The sequence below is a fragment of the Periplaneta americana genome, chromosome 9 (assembly GCF_040183065.1).
Source record: "Periplaneta americana isolate PAMFEO1 chromosome 9, P.americana_PAMFEO1_priV1, whole genome shotgun sequence".
Taxonomy (NCBI): domain Eukaryota; kingdom Metazoa; phylum Arthropoda; class Insecta; order Blattodea; family Blattidae; genus Periplaneta; species Periplaneta americana.
The window spans coordinates 174,487,106-174,505,151 of NC_091125.1; the positions used below are offsets into that span (position 1 = coordinate 174,487,106).

At 36.2% G+C, this 18,046-nt stretch overlaps 1 protein-coding gene across 1 annotated transcript in view; it reads left to right on the forward strand.

Annotated features, from left to right (window-relative positions):
• cysu (Curly Su) overlaps positions 1 to 18,046 on the forward strand; it is a 207,826-nt gene that overhangs the window by 175,887 nt on the left and 13,893 nt on the right. Inside the window, exons 9-12 of the mRNA XM_069836400.1 lie at positions 561 to 706; positions 6,508 to 6,635; positions 8,789 to 8,902; positions 15,704 to 15,836. Of these exons, the coding sequence (XP_069692501.1) occupies positions 561 to 706; positions 6,508 to 6,635; positions 8,789 to 8,902; positions 15,704 to 15,836 (521 nt within the window). The remainder of the gene's footprint in view (positions 1 to 560; positions 707 to 6,507; positions 6,636 to 8,788; positions 8,903 to 15,703; positions 15,837 to 18,046) is intronic.

The following is an 18,046-nucleotide window of genomic DNA, read 5'->3' on the forward strand; positions in this document are numbered from 1 at the left end:
GGAGCCAATCGCGTTGCAGGTCGGCTACATTTAAACGAGTGCGTCTTGTGATTCGCTGATTCATTTCTTAAGGCTCGATAAATACTTAATATAATCGCCTGCCATTTTAGCTCTTTAGTTGGCGTTCGCAGAAAGCACACGAGGACGTTATTTGCCGCTCAATTATTTGCTGGATTACAGTGCGTTTGATTTATTATCATAGGAGCTACGACAAGATAATGTTTAACGGTGTGGCAAATAGATTCCTCGTATGGTAGCTCGGCAACGTAAGAACAAAAATGGCGAATGATACTACCTACCTAGACTTTATAGAGCCTTCACTTTCTAAGACGTAAGCAAAGAGGCGGAGTCACGCCGGAAATAACAGCGTCGCGACTATAGAAGTTCTAAGAGGTTGGTTATTTCTTGAAAGAAATTAATAACGTAAGTACGTCTTCATAACTATAGCAGCCTACATTTCAGATTTCAAATCACAGACAGACTTAGAAGGAAGCTAGTAGGAGGCACTCTTGTCAGAATATGGAATTAAAACGATTAACAATAAAACTGTACTGTCACAGGCATTTGAGGGCAGGCTACGGCGGTCTTATGAGGATGAACCCAGTCTTCTCCGAGTACGGTCTCAAGGACTTGCTGCCCCTGAAGCTGGACATACCGGATGAGGGCTGCACGCGTCCAAACAGGTCCATGTACTGCTTCGAGGGAGGTAAGTACAGCGAAGTATAGGCTGGTATTCTGAAGCTAAAAGTGTGTTGTTAATTCCATAGTTGCTTCGTACGGATTTTTTTTTTCAATTTTTAACTACAAAATTACATTTTTCTTACGCATTTACCACAACTGTTATAATCACGCATTCTTATACACTCTTTAAGACTGTACATCAGGATGTAAAATTGAACTGTAAGGAATCAAGTTGCTGGGAGTCGTGTGATCTGTAACAACTGTTGTGATAAGCGTGTAAGGATAATGTAAGTTTTAGTTAAAAATTGAAAAAAAAAATCTTTACAAAGCAATTAAGAAATTAACAACATATTCTAGCTTCAAAATACTAGCCAATTAAAGAAAGTATACTTCTGAATAGTTCATTCTTTATTTATAACATTCTTTTACCTTTAAAATAAAAAAGGGTATTTGTAACAACTTGAAGTCAGTGTAACTCTGAAAATACTGAGGGTATGACACATGTTTATATGGCAGTTTTTCTCAGAATGTCTTCAGAAATAAGCTCCGTAACTGGCGGTAACTTCTCGTGAATCACCCTGTATATATTTTACGGACCAATAGGCCTACTGAGAAAGATGCAGTGGCGTAGCATGAAATTTTGAGCAGGGGAAGCTAACTCAAATTCTCTTCCATGTACATATTGGAAAAATATAGTCCTAAAGTAAATAGTAGTCAATGTCAAGTCAGGAGTCCGAAGATTGGTTGGAACCTCGTAAGTAACACCAATAAGGCATCACCTCAAATGGTACGTAGTAAATTATGATTTCATGGTTTATACATATCTCTAACAAAAAGACACGTATACGTATAACATTAGCTCACTCTCTGTCATATTTAGAGAAATCACAATATTAACAGTCAATAAATACAGTATTAGTAATTAATTACGTAAGTATGCATCTGTCTTGTTTGTGTCCTTCATTGACAGCAAGGGAGTCGGTCGTTTGTTTTTTAAATCGCACTTTTGTTCATAAGTCAGTTTTGATAATAGAATTGTCCTAAAATTTCAAGTAAATTAGTGTCAGGAACTGTTATTTCACTCATTATTTATTATATCAGCCACAATGCACACTAACACTTCAACTAAACACAACTCACGAAAGGGATAACTCGGAAACTAAATTCTTTTCAATGTTAAAGCTAGCTTCTTGCGACCAGGGTAGTTTTGTTAGAAAGGGATGGAAAATCTGCGGGTAGGGTTACACAGAAGAATGAGGGGATTGGAAGCTGGTGTGTGCAGGCTTCATGTTTACTGCTGCATCACAAATCATCCTGAGCTGCCGCATCACAATATTTAACGCGTAAATATAAATTGTATTAAAATTAATAAATAATTTTGTTCATAAACTGCAGGTTTGTTATGAAATTATTATTAACTGGGGAAGCTGAGCTTTTTAACTTACATTGACGCTACGCCACTGGAAAGACGTGGCAGATGATAAAGTTATTACAGTAATAAGTATAATTATACACCAGTACCAGCCGCCACTGTTACTAGTACAACAGCTCTGTTTACGTCCACGAGCCCGGCCCTACCACACGTTGAGTCAGTGCAAAGGACATGAAGCAACCACTCCCTCCGTATTCGTTCGCGCCTTGGCAGCACGAGTTTGACAGGCATGGTCTTAGATGGTGTTTCAGTTCTTCAAATAAGTTATGGTATTCTCCCAAATCTTGCCTTCCTTGATTTATAGCAGTGATCGTCAGCACTCGCTGAAATGGGTAACGGGTAAGGAATGTATCGCAACATGCACCGTCGTGCAGAAGCATACCCGCCAGCAGCCACGGGTGCACGCCAATGCACCTCTTATCCGCGGGTAAGAGACGCTAGTCCGAGGGTGCATTGTGCTAATGGCCACTGATTTATAGGGTGAACACTCCGCTGGCAGTTTGAACTATTTGAAAGTAATCATCACATTGTGCAAATGCACATGAAATCACTTCATACAACACATAGGCTACCTATACAGAAAATAAAATTAACAGACGCTGGATAAAAAAATAAGTACTTCAGTCTACTGAGAGACATGACCTCACCGACCGCGAGCAACGATACGTCTAGCAAGCAAAACCATTAACTGCATGAAGCTCCCGCACCTGTAGTTGCATCAATGGCGAACTTAAATGTTCATTAAAATTAATTACCGGTATGTCCATATTTCATGGAGGAAAATAACGACTACAAAATAAACAACGACATCCTGAAGAAAACAGGTGTGGATTGGAAAGATAGGAGGCTGTTCAGTAGCCTTTATATGAAACAACGAGTCAGAGTCAATACAGGAGAAGAAATTTCAGAAGGAAGTGAAATATAGAGAGGAGTACGACAAAGATGTCCTTTATCATCTACCCCGTTCAACATCTACTTGGAGGATTTGGTGAAGAACTGTATTCAGAACACGGGAGGGGTAAAAGTAGGAGGAAGAAGAATAAAGTGCATAAGATTGTCTGATGATATGACTTCCGCAGAAGAGGAGATGACACTAATGGATATGCTACTGGAGCTAAATGACAGCTGTGAACAGTATGGGATGAAGATAAAAATGCCAACAAGACGAAGACCATGATCATAGGAAGGAAAATAAAGAAGATAAATTTGTGAATTCTAAATGAAGTAGTCTAGTAGAGCAAGTGGACAGCTTCAAATACTTGGGGTGTACTATAAGCAGTAACATGAGCTGCTGCCAGGAAGTCAAAAGGAGGATAGCAATGACAAAGGAAGCTTTTAATAGAAAAAGGAGCATCTTCTGCGGACCTCTGGAAAAGGAACTAAGGAAGAGACTAGTGAAGTGCTTTGTGTGGAATGTGGCATGTATGGGTCAGAAACATGGACATTACGACGAAGTGAAGAGAAGCGACTAGAAGCATTTGAAATGTGGATATGAAGAAGAATGGAGCGTGTGAAATGGACAGACAGAATAAGAAATGAAGCTGTGTTGGGAAGAGTGGATGAAGAAAGAATGATGCTGAAACTGATCAGAAAGAGGAAAAAGGAATTGGTTGGGTCACTGGCTGAGAAGAAACTGCCTACTGAAGGATGCACTGGAAGGAATGGTGAACGGAAGAAGAGTTCGGGGCAAAAGAAGATATCAGATGATAGACGACATTAAGATATGTGGATCATATGAGGAGACAAAGAGGAAGGAAGAAAATAGGAAAGATTGGAGAATGCTGGGTTTGCAGTGAAAGACCTACCCATGGGCAGAACACTTATGTATGTAATAAACAACAGCTTTAAGTTTTTTAACACAGGTGAGCTTTATCCCATTTTAATAAGAGTAAATAAAATAAACAAAAGAAATAACTCAATGACTCCTTTAAAGGGACTTGCACGTGAAGGCATGGAAATTGTCATAAATCTGCTTCCAGGATAGTTTATGAAGTATATCACAGTTTGAAACTAAAATAACCTTTGATAAACTCCCTTTTAACCAGCGGATCACTAAAATCTAGACATGCAATTGAGCTCTTCTGAGATTGACATGGAAGAAGAAAGCTTTGTGACAATTGCTCTCTCCTCATTTTCTCCACTGTTGAATGTTTCCATTAATGAAAGATTTGTGCACATGTGAGAAAGCAAACTGCAAGTTCAAACTCTGTCGAATGGACTTCTCGTTTAATTGACGTCTATGGAGTTCAGTGTGCCCTCTCTAAAGTCAGCAATCAGCGACCTAAACAGGCCTAACAGTAACAACATTTACTATTGTTATCACTAGGGCTAGGATTTTGATGACCTATAAATCATGAAAAAATATCCTAAAAGCAATGCATTTATGACCTAAAAATCTGTCAAAAATTTCCTTAAAAATGCTCTAAAAATTGATCTTACATAATTGCCTTAGTAGGAAAAGAGGTTTTGTACTACTTAATATTTAGACTAGTAATTAAATTAAATTTTACATAATTTTTTCTAAGTAGTACACTTTAACTAATTATTTTATCTGATGTAGTTTATATGTATGATCGTTCACCTCTGCGTCGGCATGTGGACGTGAGGTCAGCAGTCGGCTGGTCGGTCTTGGCCCTTCATGGGCTATAGCACCATGGATTTACTTTACTTTTAGTTTCCGTGTAGTCTACCACAAGGCCACTCTTATCTGGAATTAGCAGGTATAGAGGAGTCTATATTGAAGGGGTGGTTGGACTGATCCACTACGTGGGGTGTACTACGTTAAAATGGCAATATATATATATATATATATATATATATATATATATAATTTGAACTGGTAATGGAAATTACGGGAAAACGGCTGGACGGATTTTAATAAATGACCCCTCATTTTGAAGCTTGGAACTCAAAGTTTTTCGGAAAAGTAGTAGTTTTCAGTGAAATGTCAATTTTTAAACATAATTTTCCTATTTTCCAAAATCCATCTGTCGTCAGTTTTGAGAACTAGCTAATAGCATTCACGGCCGACTTGATATTCCCTTCGTTTTTTTGTAAAGGAAAAGCGAATGGAGCATCAAGTCAGCCGTGTTGCATTTCAGAATAAAACAAAACACATACTACAGTAAACAATATTACACGAAGGCCGTGATCTGCAACAATGCTGACATATTTAGAGCTCAAATTAAATTAAAAACTTAACTTACTAAAAATAATTTACAGGTTCGATTCTGTGGTGTGTAATTTTCTGGGTACAGTTGTGTATTGGATATTAAAAACTACAAAATTTGAGGTGGTTTGATGACATTATTATCATTAGAAATGAAATATTATTGTAGTTAATGCCATGATGTGACTATTTTTTATTAATTATACATATTAATGCTATATTGATGATATGAAAGTGAAACGTTTTGGGGTTATATAAGTAGATGTAGAGAATAACTTAAATTAGATTTTGATTTCTATATTTTACTGAGTGGTGGCTATATAGTATATATAGTATATGTTACTCAAAAGCTACAAAACTTGCTTAAGATGATAATAATATTATTAAAAATCAAATATTTTATAATTATTAATCAAGTGGGGTTGGGTCTTTTTCATATATTTAATGGCGGTGTGGTGTAGATATTTATATGCGTGGTTGTCTTCAGTATAGGCTCGAGAGAGAGTATCTTTCATTGATATGGAAGCAAATAACTTTCAGAATGTCTGGTATTCTTCATTGAAAATAAATCGGAAAAATGTTTATTTGAACGTATAATGAACTTAGTTTGCAGTATTTGCTGCACAAGCCACTAGTTTGTATAGAAAAACGATTAAAATATTATACAAAATAATGAGTATTAATGGACAAAATATGTAAAGAAAATATCAAAGGAAATATACATTATTTTACATCAATAACGGGGATTTATGCCCAAAATTAAATGAAAATGCCTAAAAAATGACCGAATAAAACAAAAGATGCTCTTATGAGTTGAAAAAGGCAAAAATGCAAAAAAATTCCCTAACAAATATATCTTAAAACACTCAGTTTATCACATAACACATAAATAGTAAAGCAGCTATGTTTCTGGCTTACTAGGAAAAAGATGCAATTTCATGAAAATCCTAGCCCTAGTTATCACTAAACAACATTAAATTAATATTCCCCACAATAAGGACATGTCTGAATAGGGAAGCAATGTACCTTAGATCCTTATTCCGGGAAGGGGGGTATTCAAATAGTATTTCTAAATGTTAGAATAAGGATTTTAACTTTAAAACACTAGCTTTTAGTAGCCACATTTCAAATGGCAAAGCGTGTTGTTAGTAAGAGGACTATCAATTGTAACTTGACGTTAGAACACAACGAGATGACTTGAGAGGCGTGCACATTGCTGTTGCAGGTGAAATCCGGGTGAACGAGCAGCTGGTCTTGACATGCATGCACACCCTCATGGCCAGGGAGCACAACAGAGTGGCCCACGCCTTGTCCCAGATCAACCCCCACTGGGATGACGAAACCCTGTACCAGGTGCGTGCTATCATGCTGTGGATTCGCTAATAAAGGTGTAATCAGTTTCCCCTTTGGACGCCATGGAGACATGGAGGTAAAGCTTCATGCTTTCATGACCTCGCAATAGGATGAGATGATATGAATTCACAATTGACTTTGAAATTTGTACTGTCTTCATCTAAATTTATCACTAAGAACATACATGAACTGTACTGGGGAGCCAAAAAACTGTTTGCTGTCAGGGAACAGATGGCCTGGCTCTCTAATCCACAGTGCAGCTCAAACTTATTTCAGAACTCAGTTCACTCCCGTTTAATTCCTGCTACATTTAATTAACTGACCAGATGCCTCATTTAATTGCTTAATACGTAACTGAGTAGTGCTAACATAGAAACAATGTGAGTACTGTATTTCAGTATTAAAATAGCCCACTTCTATAAACGGTTAAAAAATAAAGGATAAGCTAACATAAAACCAAGCCATTACGTTTACAGTACTAAATTAATGGTTGTTACCTATTGTAAATGGAAGTACTTTTCTAATTTAAGTTTAAATTTGTCAATAAAATTGTGTCAATTTGCTCGCACCAACATCATGTATGGATACTGCTGTGAATAATAATAATAATAATAATAATAATAATAATAATAATAATAATATTATTATTATTATTATTATTATTATTATTATTATTACTCGGGAGGAAATTAAACACAGAATAAATATGGGAAATGCCTGTTATTATTCGGTTGAGAAATTTTTATCATCCAGTCTGTTGTCAAAAAATCTGAAAGTTACAATTTATAAAACAGTTATATTACCGGTTGTTCTGTATGGTTGTGAAACTAGGACTCTCACTTTGAGAGAGGAACAGAGATTAAGGGTGTTTGAGAATAAGGTGCTTAGGAAAATATTTGGGGCTAAGAGGGATGAAGTTACAGGAGAATGGAGAAAGTTACACAACACAGAACTGCACGCATTGTATTCTTCACCTGACATAATTAGGAACATTAAATCCAGACGTTTGAGATGGGCAGGGCATGTAGCACGTATGGGCGAATCCAGAAATAATACATATAGAATGTTAGTTGGGAGGCCAGATGGAAAAAGACCTTTGGGGAGGCCGAGACGTAGATGGGAAGATAATATTAAAATTGATTTGAGGGAGGTGGGATATGATGGTAGACACTGGATTGATCTTGCTCAGGATAGGGACTGATGGAGGGCTTATGTGAGGGTGGCAATGAACCTCCAGGTTCCTTAAAAGCCAATAAGTAAGTAAGTAAGTAAGTATTATTATTATTATTATTATTATTATTATTATTATTATTGTTGTTGTTGTAAATTTTACGATATGGAAAATAGTTCATTTCAGAGGAAATAGGGAAGAGTATGCCACATGTTATACCCTATAATCCTATTGTCTTCCCTAAAAAATCCCCCCACCTCTAAGCAAAACTGAAATGACTCCTGCTTCACTCACAACTCCTTAGCTTCTTATGCATAGATTGAGGATGATCATGTTCAATTTGTTCAACCTTCTTTAAATTTTAGTTTACACTTACTGTTTCCTACATCTAGGTGAAGCAAAAAATTAGAACGAACCATATTTGATGCTAATATTTAATATTGCTTCATAATAATATAATCCCAGAACAATTCAATGTTACGGGGCACAAGAAAGGGCGGTTGCTCATCTGAATGCCCACCACCTCAACTCAAAAGTGCTGACGTCACCACTGCTGCATATTAAGAAATAATGTAATTGTGAGAGTGTAACAAAGTCAAGTAATGTTAATCATTAATCAATGATAGAGAAATATTCTATATTTAAAAACGAATGAAACAACCATGTAGCAGTAGATAGAACTTCATATACCATTAATGCAGCCATAAAATCTATGAAAGTCATGAAAACTCAAGACCTAATGAACCTGAGTGCTTGTACAGGAAGTGAAGAATTTAATACAAAAATTAATAATCATTCTGCAGTGAAATCAGTTCTGTATAAATCTGCATATGAAACTCCCAGTTAACAGCTTATGTAACCAATACAAAAGGTACTTCACATATTATATAGGCCTACTAGTAAAATTACAAACATGATCAGCTCATGCAATCAACAAACACATCCTCAGGACCTTCATTTCATTAATATTTTTAACTTCCAGGAGGCGCGGCGCATCGTTATTGCAGAGATTCAGCACATCACCTACAATGAGTTCCTGCCAATCATTCTTGGAAAAGAAGTAATGGAGAAATTTGGACTCCTCACACAGAAAGAGGTCAGGTAGCAGCTATGACGAACTTACTGCATGTATCCTTCCCAAGTCAAACGACTTTTCTTTCTCTGAGGCTGCAATATACGCATGTCAAATGCCAACCACATTTACTCGCAAATAAGACTCCCTCCTAATTTTTGAATAGTAATAATTATTTATCAATTTATTTTGTTTATATTTGGTAATTCTTCAGAAGAACTACACCAAAGGAAGTACATCCCCCCCCCCCGTTACTAATTGTCATAACACTCTCGAGAAGTCCAGGACTAATCACTAGAAAAATGGTGAGTGTCACTAGTATTGCGTCCTGGACTTCTCGCATGTTATGTTGGTAACAAGTTGGGGGAATGAAGATGTACCTACTTTAGTACAATGTAGTTCTTCTGGAAGATTACCATATAATATTACTGTCTTGGATATCGGATGAAATATTACCATTACTCTGCAGGCAGTAAGCTAAACAATTTTGTGCTGTAAGAAGCTGCATTTCTCATATCTGGTGAAGGCTGAATGTTGCCTGTAAAGGTGGTTCACCCTGTGCTGTTGCTAAGCCACCCATTCTTGCCAGTGCCTCTAACTCTCCCCTTTGTTGTTGGTATTATGTTATGGTATAACTTACAATTGTGTAGCCTATTTTAGTATGGTAATGAATTTTTTTGCAACATATTTTTAAGAATTATGTAATTACCGGTATGTTTATTGATTATTTTAAGTTTTGATACTGATTTTTTTGATATGCGCATATAGGATCCTCAATTTTTTGGTACCGGTATTGGAAATCAGAAAACAGGTCTTATATGCGAGTAAATGCGGTATTTCACATGTAAAACCAAGTATTAACTTTGTTATGAACACTCACTTCTGTCACCAACAAAAACTGAAGGCTAGACTCAACAATAATTCAATGAGTGAAGGAGAATATTATTCAATTATTCAAGCAGAAAGTGGCAATCGCGAAGTTCAAAATAAAGTTTAAATTCATTTTTTATGAATAGTCAGGTAATGTGTAATTTATACGTTTAAAAAATATGCACGGCATATTTCAATGGACAGCTTTGTGATGTTGCTTCCATTCTGCAGTGCGGAAAACTGCATATAAATAAATGTAAGCAAGGTCCGAATAAAAAAATTAACGCTATACACGGATAAACATAATTATTAGTCTCCACATTACAGTATCGGTACCAGAAATTCTGATATTTTGTACAGACCTGTGATGTATCTTATCACATTTTTCTCCACAATTTGGATTTAGATGGACTTATAATCTACCTTCTTCTGCAAAATAATTTGATTACAAATAGGCCTATAACCATAAGCACGATATGGTGACCATGTATTAAATGTTAAGCACATGACCGCCACTTATTGCAATACCATATTGTATTTTTAGTCTAGAAAAAATGTCTACTAGTTTTTTATGGTCCAAGGAAAATACTCGCAACGACCTACTTATCCTGGACCAAAATACAATATGACGTACCGGTAGTTACGAAAAGGCAAGGGCGAGTGTTTACCCCGGACCAAAAATTCAATATAGCATTACTACAAAAATGGCAGTGATGTGTATAGAACATTTACATATAATTTTAATGCTGTACAGTATAAGCACGTAATAATATTTATTACTTTTCATAAAAATTGTAATTATTCTTTACTCCAATTAATATGTAGTTCTAATTAACTGAAAACTTAATTTTTGCTTCTTCTAATACCTACCGTAGCCTATAAAATGAAAGACAGCACACTCAAAAACAAGATGGTACGTAATATATGAAATACACCTATTTGCTCCCACCTCTCCCCCAAACTATCGTTTTCTATATACCAAGTATCCTCATGAGGGAAGAAATTTCCTCATGAAATTTCGGTCAGTGTATGGAACAAGTGCCCACCTAGCATCGTCATGAGCTACAGTGAGTAGTGAAATCAGATTTTAAAAGCCAGTTAAGCTTATAATGGCGGTAGAGTTCATGTTAACCACACCTTACTACCACACTAGTTAGATGATCGTTCACCTCTGCTGAAACATGTGAATGTGAGGCCAGTAGTTGGCTAGTGGACCCTGGCTCTCTATGGACTGTCACACCATGGATTTCCGGTAAACTTCACAAAAATTGTAATTATGGCCATTGCGAGTAGCTGTCTATTTTCGTAAAAGACTAATGGTAGTTATTTTCCCAGGACCAATAATACGCCAATGTGGCCCATTGGCGGAGTTATGGGGGGGCATTGCCCCCACAACTTGTCTGAATTTTTTTCTACTAACGTTAAAAAATACTGAACTCAAAAGATCTTTTTTGCTTTTGTTTATGATTAAGTTTCTGTTCTTAAATTGATTAATTAATGTCTTCAGATCATGTGTCTGGACTATAATATTTATTTTAAATTTCTGAATGTATAAGAATTTCTATACCTCATTTGAGGAATGGAAGCACTGTAATTTTTCTTTTGTAACAGCCTGTACAAGTCTGCAGGTGTTCAGGCAGCCACTTGGAGAAATATGAATAACATACTGCACAACAATGCAGAAAAAAGAAAAGTGACGCCGGTATAATGTATAAACGTAAAGACTAGATTAAATAAAATAATCATATTCCGATATACTGTACCACGATCAAGCTATAATGGGGGGAAGGAGGTAAATGATGTACCCCATAACCTCGTTATATAGGGATTCTATGGTTTTCCTTTGACCCCCCCCCCCCAAAGAACCGGTTCTCTCTCCGCCTATGATGTGGCCATAATTACAATATTTATCCGCTTTGTCATCGATGTTGTGTTTGTCTATGGATAACGCTGAGTGCTATAATGATGGCAGATCAAATTTGTCCCAATGTTGAATCTGAAGGTACCTATTGGTACTACAATTCCACATATTTTTTTCTCAGGAATTTCAATTCGAATCTCCAGCCTAGGAATCGGACGTTATAAGTTATTCGGCTATTGATGCTCTCCACCTTTATTTTTAGCAGCTTATTGCTTATAAAAATCCCGTCTTCACGTTTCACTAAATGTATCATGTACGTATGTCGAAAGGGTATTACGATATGGCAGTTTTACATAGTGTGCGTTAATGAGGACTTAGAAAAAAAAAGGCAATTTCCAATACTCACTCAATTTTCGAGCTTCAGATGTAAAGGTCACAATCTGGCTTCTTGCATTCTTCTTTAAATAAATTAAACGGAATCCAAAGTTAAGAAAAGCCAACTCGTCCAGCACCCACAAACTACTTTTCTTCTTTTGTTTTTCTTATCTGGGTGCGTTTAGTTTATACTCGTGAATATGAAGCGCTACCTACATTATTTTAATAAAAACATTCATTGCGTATTAGATATTATTTATAGCAGGCAATGACAAAGGTGGTTACATTTCGTAAGCAACGTTACATTTAGTTCCACAAATATAAAAGGGAGTGCGCCACTAGAATGGTCAGCTATCCACGGAATCTGGGATCAGAAGAAATACTGTAATTTTATTTAAATACAGTCTATGAATTTTAGTAAAGTTATAAGAGTATGCCTTATAAAACCTTGATGTTTTAGTATTTGAATTGATAAACATGTCGTTTCATTTCTGTAATACCATTTTGTGTGAAGGAAGCAAATACCGGTACCGGTACTTTAGTTACGAAAATAAGAATTGTAAGTTTATAAAAAAAAAGATACAAGGAAAATGCAAGGAATCCTATAGAACATGGGTCGTGTACTTAGGCGGGCCTACTTCTTGCACCCACAAGAACAGTAGACTCGTTGTCGATGACGTGCATACGCCAGTTTGAAGGGGATGGCAATACTCAGAGAGTGGATCCCGTAGACCTACTTAGGCCTACATCGCTATCGGTTTTCGATTATGTATGCATTCTTTGCTGAGAATCGGTCTATAATTTGCGGCACAAATTAAAGAAATAACTTCCCTTCATTGCATTAAAATACATTGCTCTGCATGGCTGCACCAAAAAGAATTAAGTACATTACACTCCTCCTATACCTTGTAATGGACTCGACCTACAGGTCGCGCATGCGAAGTTTACGTGAACAAGGAAAACAAGGGGATACAAGGATAACAGGGGGAATATAAGGGGACAAGGAGAATGGGAGTCACACAAGGAGAACAACAGGAATACAAGAAAAACAAGGGGAATATAAGGAAAACAAGGGAAATATAAGGAAAACAAGGGGATAAGAAGAGCAAACGCATACAAGGAGAAATGGAATTTCAGTGAGAACAAGGGTAAGACAAGGCGAACAAGAGGAATAAAAGGAGAACAAAGGAAATACAAGGAAAGCAAGGGAAATAAAGGAGAACAAAGGGAAAACGAGGGAAATACAACGAGAACAAGAGACGATATGGAGAACAAGGGAATAAGAAGAATGAGAGTAATACAAGGAAAATAAAGGTAATACAAAACGAACAAAGGGAATGCGAGGAAAATGAGGGTAAACACAAGGAGAATAAGGGGAATACAAGGAGAACAAGGGAATAACAAGAAGAATAAAGGGAATACTATAAGGATAAGAGGGCGACAAAGAGAATAAGGGGGGTTTAATTTTTATCCGTAAGTTACTCCCACCCCCATTATCTAGTGAAGAGAAAGATATAGCTTACGTCAAAACTGAGGCTAGCTAGATCCATCAAATTAATTTGAGAATCTTTTGCGCGTATTGTGAACCATGAGTATGTGCAATTATACAAAACTTCGGTAACATTAAGAACTGACCTTCAAGGAATCAGATTAATTTCAACACACATTTTGACTGCCTCCGTGGTCTGTTGGCTTCTAGATCGGGAGGTCCCGGGTTCGATTCGGCTCTCAGTGAATTTTTCTTGAAGAAGAATAATTTCCTGGGTATCTAGAGTCTGGAAATTTGTATGAATGTGAGTGTGATTGTGAGTGTGCCGGGTTAATATTAATTAACCCATCATCACAAATATAAAAATACATCAGGACTGTCACTGGGCAGTAACCTGAACACACGTTTCAGCGTCACATTGTTGACAAGTAACTCCATCTGCTAGCACAACCATAAAGCATCTAATAGATGCTATAGAGTTACCAACAACGAAAAAAAAAAAACATTTTGATAACAATGTAATTTTAAAATTTCAAAGAAAGAAAATTGGATGTTACAAAATCTCAATAACAAATCAGCAAACGTTCATTCTTGGCATGAAACAAATTCTTAACAAAGTTTCAGACAGACATTATGTGTGTGTGTGTGTGTGTGTGTGTGTGTGCGCGCGTGCGTGCGTGTCTGCCTAATGCCTACCCACTTCACTTTGCGTGATTCGGGTTGTGCATACTGCGGATAGATGGCAGGACTGTAACCCATTTTCAAATTGCACACCACTTTGGTGGGCCGCATTATGCATGATGTGTATCTGTGAAGAGTTATGTCGTATACTAGGATGTTATGTGTTCGTGTACGTGTAGTGTAGGAAATGGGTGAGGTGTAATCATGAGTATTTATTCGCGATCATAAGCCGAGCAGACCTGGTTTCTCTTCCCGGAGATGAAAGTAGAAATGTATCTATAAATTCTTCCTGTTGTGTATCATCCGTGATTACCTAGAGTGGAGATCTCGAGTGTACAGAGCATCTCAAAGCTTAATTTGAATGTTTTAATCAAGTTATTACGTTTTATATAAATGTATACAATTTATTAACACTGTATTTAAGAATTATTCAAATCATTTTTCATATTTGAATAAAGGATATGAATGTACAAACACCTACCAAGAATAAACCTGAATCATCCAATTAGACATAAATTAATATTGTAATCGGTTTAAAAGCTCAGTGTTCATTAACATAAGCACGATTTGATTTAATATCTATATTTGTGACTTCGGTTCTTTCCTCTACAAGTTACTAATCAGTATGATTGAAAAAAAATCTTTGTAAGACATATAGAACTAATTTAAATCAACAAATCTGCTTTAATTCAAACATGTGAACTTTTGTTATTATGTCTGTCCACTTCAAAGTCACTGAAGAAAACACTTTTTATATAAATTCATTTCAAGCGATAATATTTAAATAACGACTTACTGGTACTAATTTGAAAAAAAAAAAGTTTCTTTATTGCCCATGTTCTTTAAAATTACCACCAATGTACTACCAACAGCTGTGTTGGAAAGAGTGGATGAAGAAAGAATTATGTTGAAACTGATCAGAAAGAGGAAAAGGAATTGGCTGGGTCACTACTGAAGGATGCACTGGAAGGAATGGTGAACAGGGGAAGAGTTCGGGGCAGAAGAAGATATTAGATGATAGACGACATTAAGATATATGGATCATATGAGAGACAAAGAGGAAGGCAGGAAATAGGAAAGACTGGAGAATCCTGGGTTTGCAGTGAAAGACCTGCCCTTGGGCAGAACACCATGAATGAATGAAGGAATCATATCACAAGTGCAAAGAATCTTGCACCATACAATATTCATCACATTTCAATGCCAGTACTGCTCTACTTACAATATCAAAAGTAGGCAGCTTGTTTATGAGGTACTGTACATCGAATATTCTTATTTTTAGAAATTCATTTTGATTAGTAAAATCAAACTATTTCTAAAGGTTTATATGAGTTTCAAGAAATTTAATAAAATACTCAGTAAGTGTAGCATGATCGAACTCCAAACGATATAGGACATTTCTCTGAAATACTAAACATTCCTTTGTATTCTGGAGGTTTGGTAACCCTTATTTCTCAGGCAGAAATCTTGAAAGAGTGGTAAGCATAAGATTACCATTGGCCAGGTTGTAGGGGCACCCACAAACTTTACTGTTTGATTGTTTATTTAGGGATATTGGGATGGCTATGACACCAATGTTAACCCCAACGTGATCGATGCATTTGCCGCGGCTGCCTTCAGATTTGGACACTCTCTACTACCTACGGCCATAGAGCGTTGGAGCAAAGCCCACAAATTTATTGGTAAGCACAACACATCTGTTGTTCATAACTAGATTTAATTTTGTAGTATGAAGAGTTTTACTACGAAAATTTCAACTATTGGTACTTAATATAAAGCAAATTTCCTCTAATTTCAAAGTTGACATCCTCCCTGAACCTTTATTATTATTATTATTATTATTATTATTATTATTATTATTATTTCTGTTGTTTCTTGTTGCTGTATACCTGTATAATAAAATTAAGGACCTGTTAACTAGCCTACATATGACAATTCACTTCTTCATCTACATTTAAATTAACAAATTTCACAACACAAAGACTATAGTTGGTTTAATCTTCAGACCAGTTCTAAGATAACACATAAGCAGTATTTTTAATTGTTGATTTATTGACTGGTTTTAAGAAATGTGTTGTGTACTTTACACAACATCAGATTCTTTGTACACCCACTCTATTTCTTTTCTGAGGTTCAAACATTTTCCTACAAAGTCAGAACAGTTTCTTCTGAAGGATATCATTGTTATATCTTATGTATTTTATTAAAAAAGTATGAATTATTGTTTTGCCAGTCTATTGTATATGGTACTGTGTAAATGAAAGATACACTTTTAATTTGTTACACCAAGGTAACTGTTACAGCTATGCAGTTCTAACTAGTGTCAGTGGAAAGACAAGAACTCAAAGTTTTACACACTCTAAATACTTCAACCTTCAGTTAACCCCACAAAAAGAAGTCACATGGTGAGAGCTCAGAGAAGCGAGGAGGCCACTTTATTCACTGTTCATTTGCATCTTTAGCTCTCCAAAAGAAAAAAAAATTATCCTGTAAGTGGCGGAGTTTGATGGTAAAGATAGGTAACCTACAGAAGATACACCAATAATCTGAAATCTCTGAGACTTTGACTTTCCTCTGCTATCTGTTATTTGTGGGCATTCTTTGTACTTCCCCACGTGTTTTACTCTCAAAATCATTTGAGCAGTTCATAGCAAAAGTCAAAATTGGATAATGAGGTTTAAAGTAAAAATTCTGTAAAATACAGCGCAAAATAGCAATTAATATATCCTTCGTGCTATCCACTGACTACTAATAGTTTAAATAAAGTGAATATTAATTGCTACTTTGAGCTGCATTTTACAGAATGTTTACTTCAACCCTCATTACCCATTCTTGACTTACACCACTTCTGCTCTGAATGGCTCATTTATGAACACAATGTATATTTCGACCTACATTAACACTTAGGGTCAGCGAGCTGGGGTTCTCTGAAAATTAATCTAGTATTGCAAGGGTCCCTCGAAGCGAAAAAGTTTGGAAATCATTAATCCAAAGGTTACTCGACATTTCATGGAATAATTTTACTAGTTTTGCCCCGAAATTTCTTTTTCTATTTTTATATCTGCTTGTCCCTCAGACAGGGTCTAACCCAGTGGAGGGAGTAATTTGTAAATGTAACAGGACTGGTAACAGCTGTGCTAAGAAGGGAATACTTACTTACTTACGGCTTTTAAGGAACCCGGAGGTTCATTGCCGCCCTCACATAAGCCCGCCATTGGTCCCTATCCCGTGCAAGATTAATCCAGTCTCTACCATCATATACTACCTCCCTCAAATCCATTTTAATATTATCTTCCCATCTACGTCTCGGCCTCCCTAAAGGTCTTTTTCCCTCCGGCCTCCCAACTAACACTCTATATGCATTTCTGGATTCGTCCATATGTGCTACATGTCCTGCTCATCTCAAACGTCTGGTTTTAATGCTCCTAATTATGTCAGGTGAAGAATACAATGCGTGCAGTTTTGTGTTGTGTAACTTTCTCCATTCTCCTGTAACTTCATCCCTATTAGCCCCAAATATTTTCCTAAGCACCTTATTCTCAAACACCCTTAACCTATGTTCCTCTCTCAAAGTGAGAGTCCAAGTTTCACAACCATGCAGAACAACCGGTAATATAACTGTTTTATAAATTCTAACTTTCAGATTTTTTGACAGCAGACTGGATGATAAAAGGTTCTCAAACGAATAATAACAGGCATTTCCCATATTTATTCTGTGTTTAATTTCCTCCCGAGTATCATTTATATTTGTTACTGTTGCTCCAAGATATTTGAACTTCTCCACCTCTTCAAAAGATAAATTTCCTAATTTTATATTTCCATTTCGTACAATATTCTCGTCACGAGACATAATCATATACCTTGTCTTTTCGGGATTTATTTCCAAACCTAT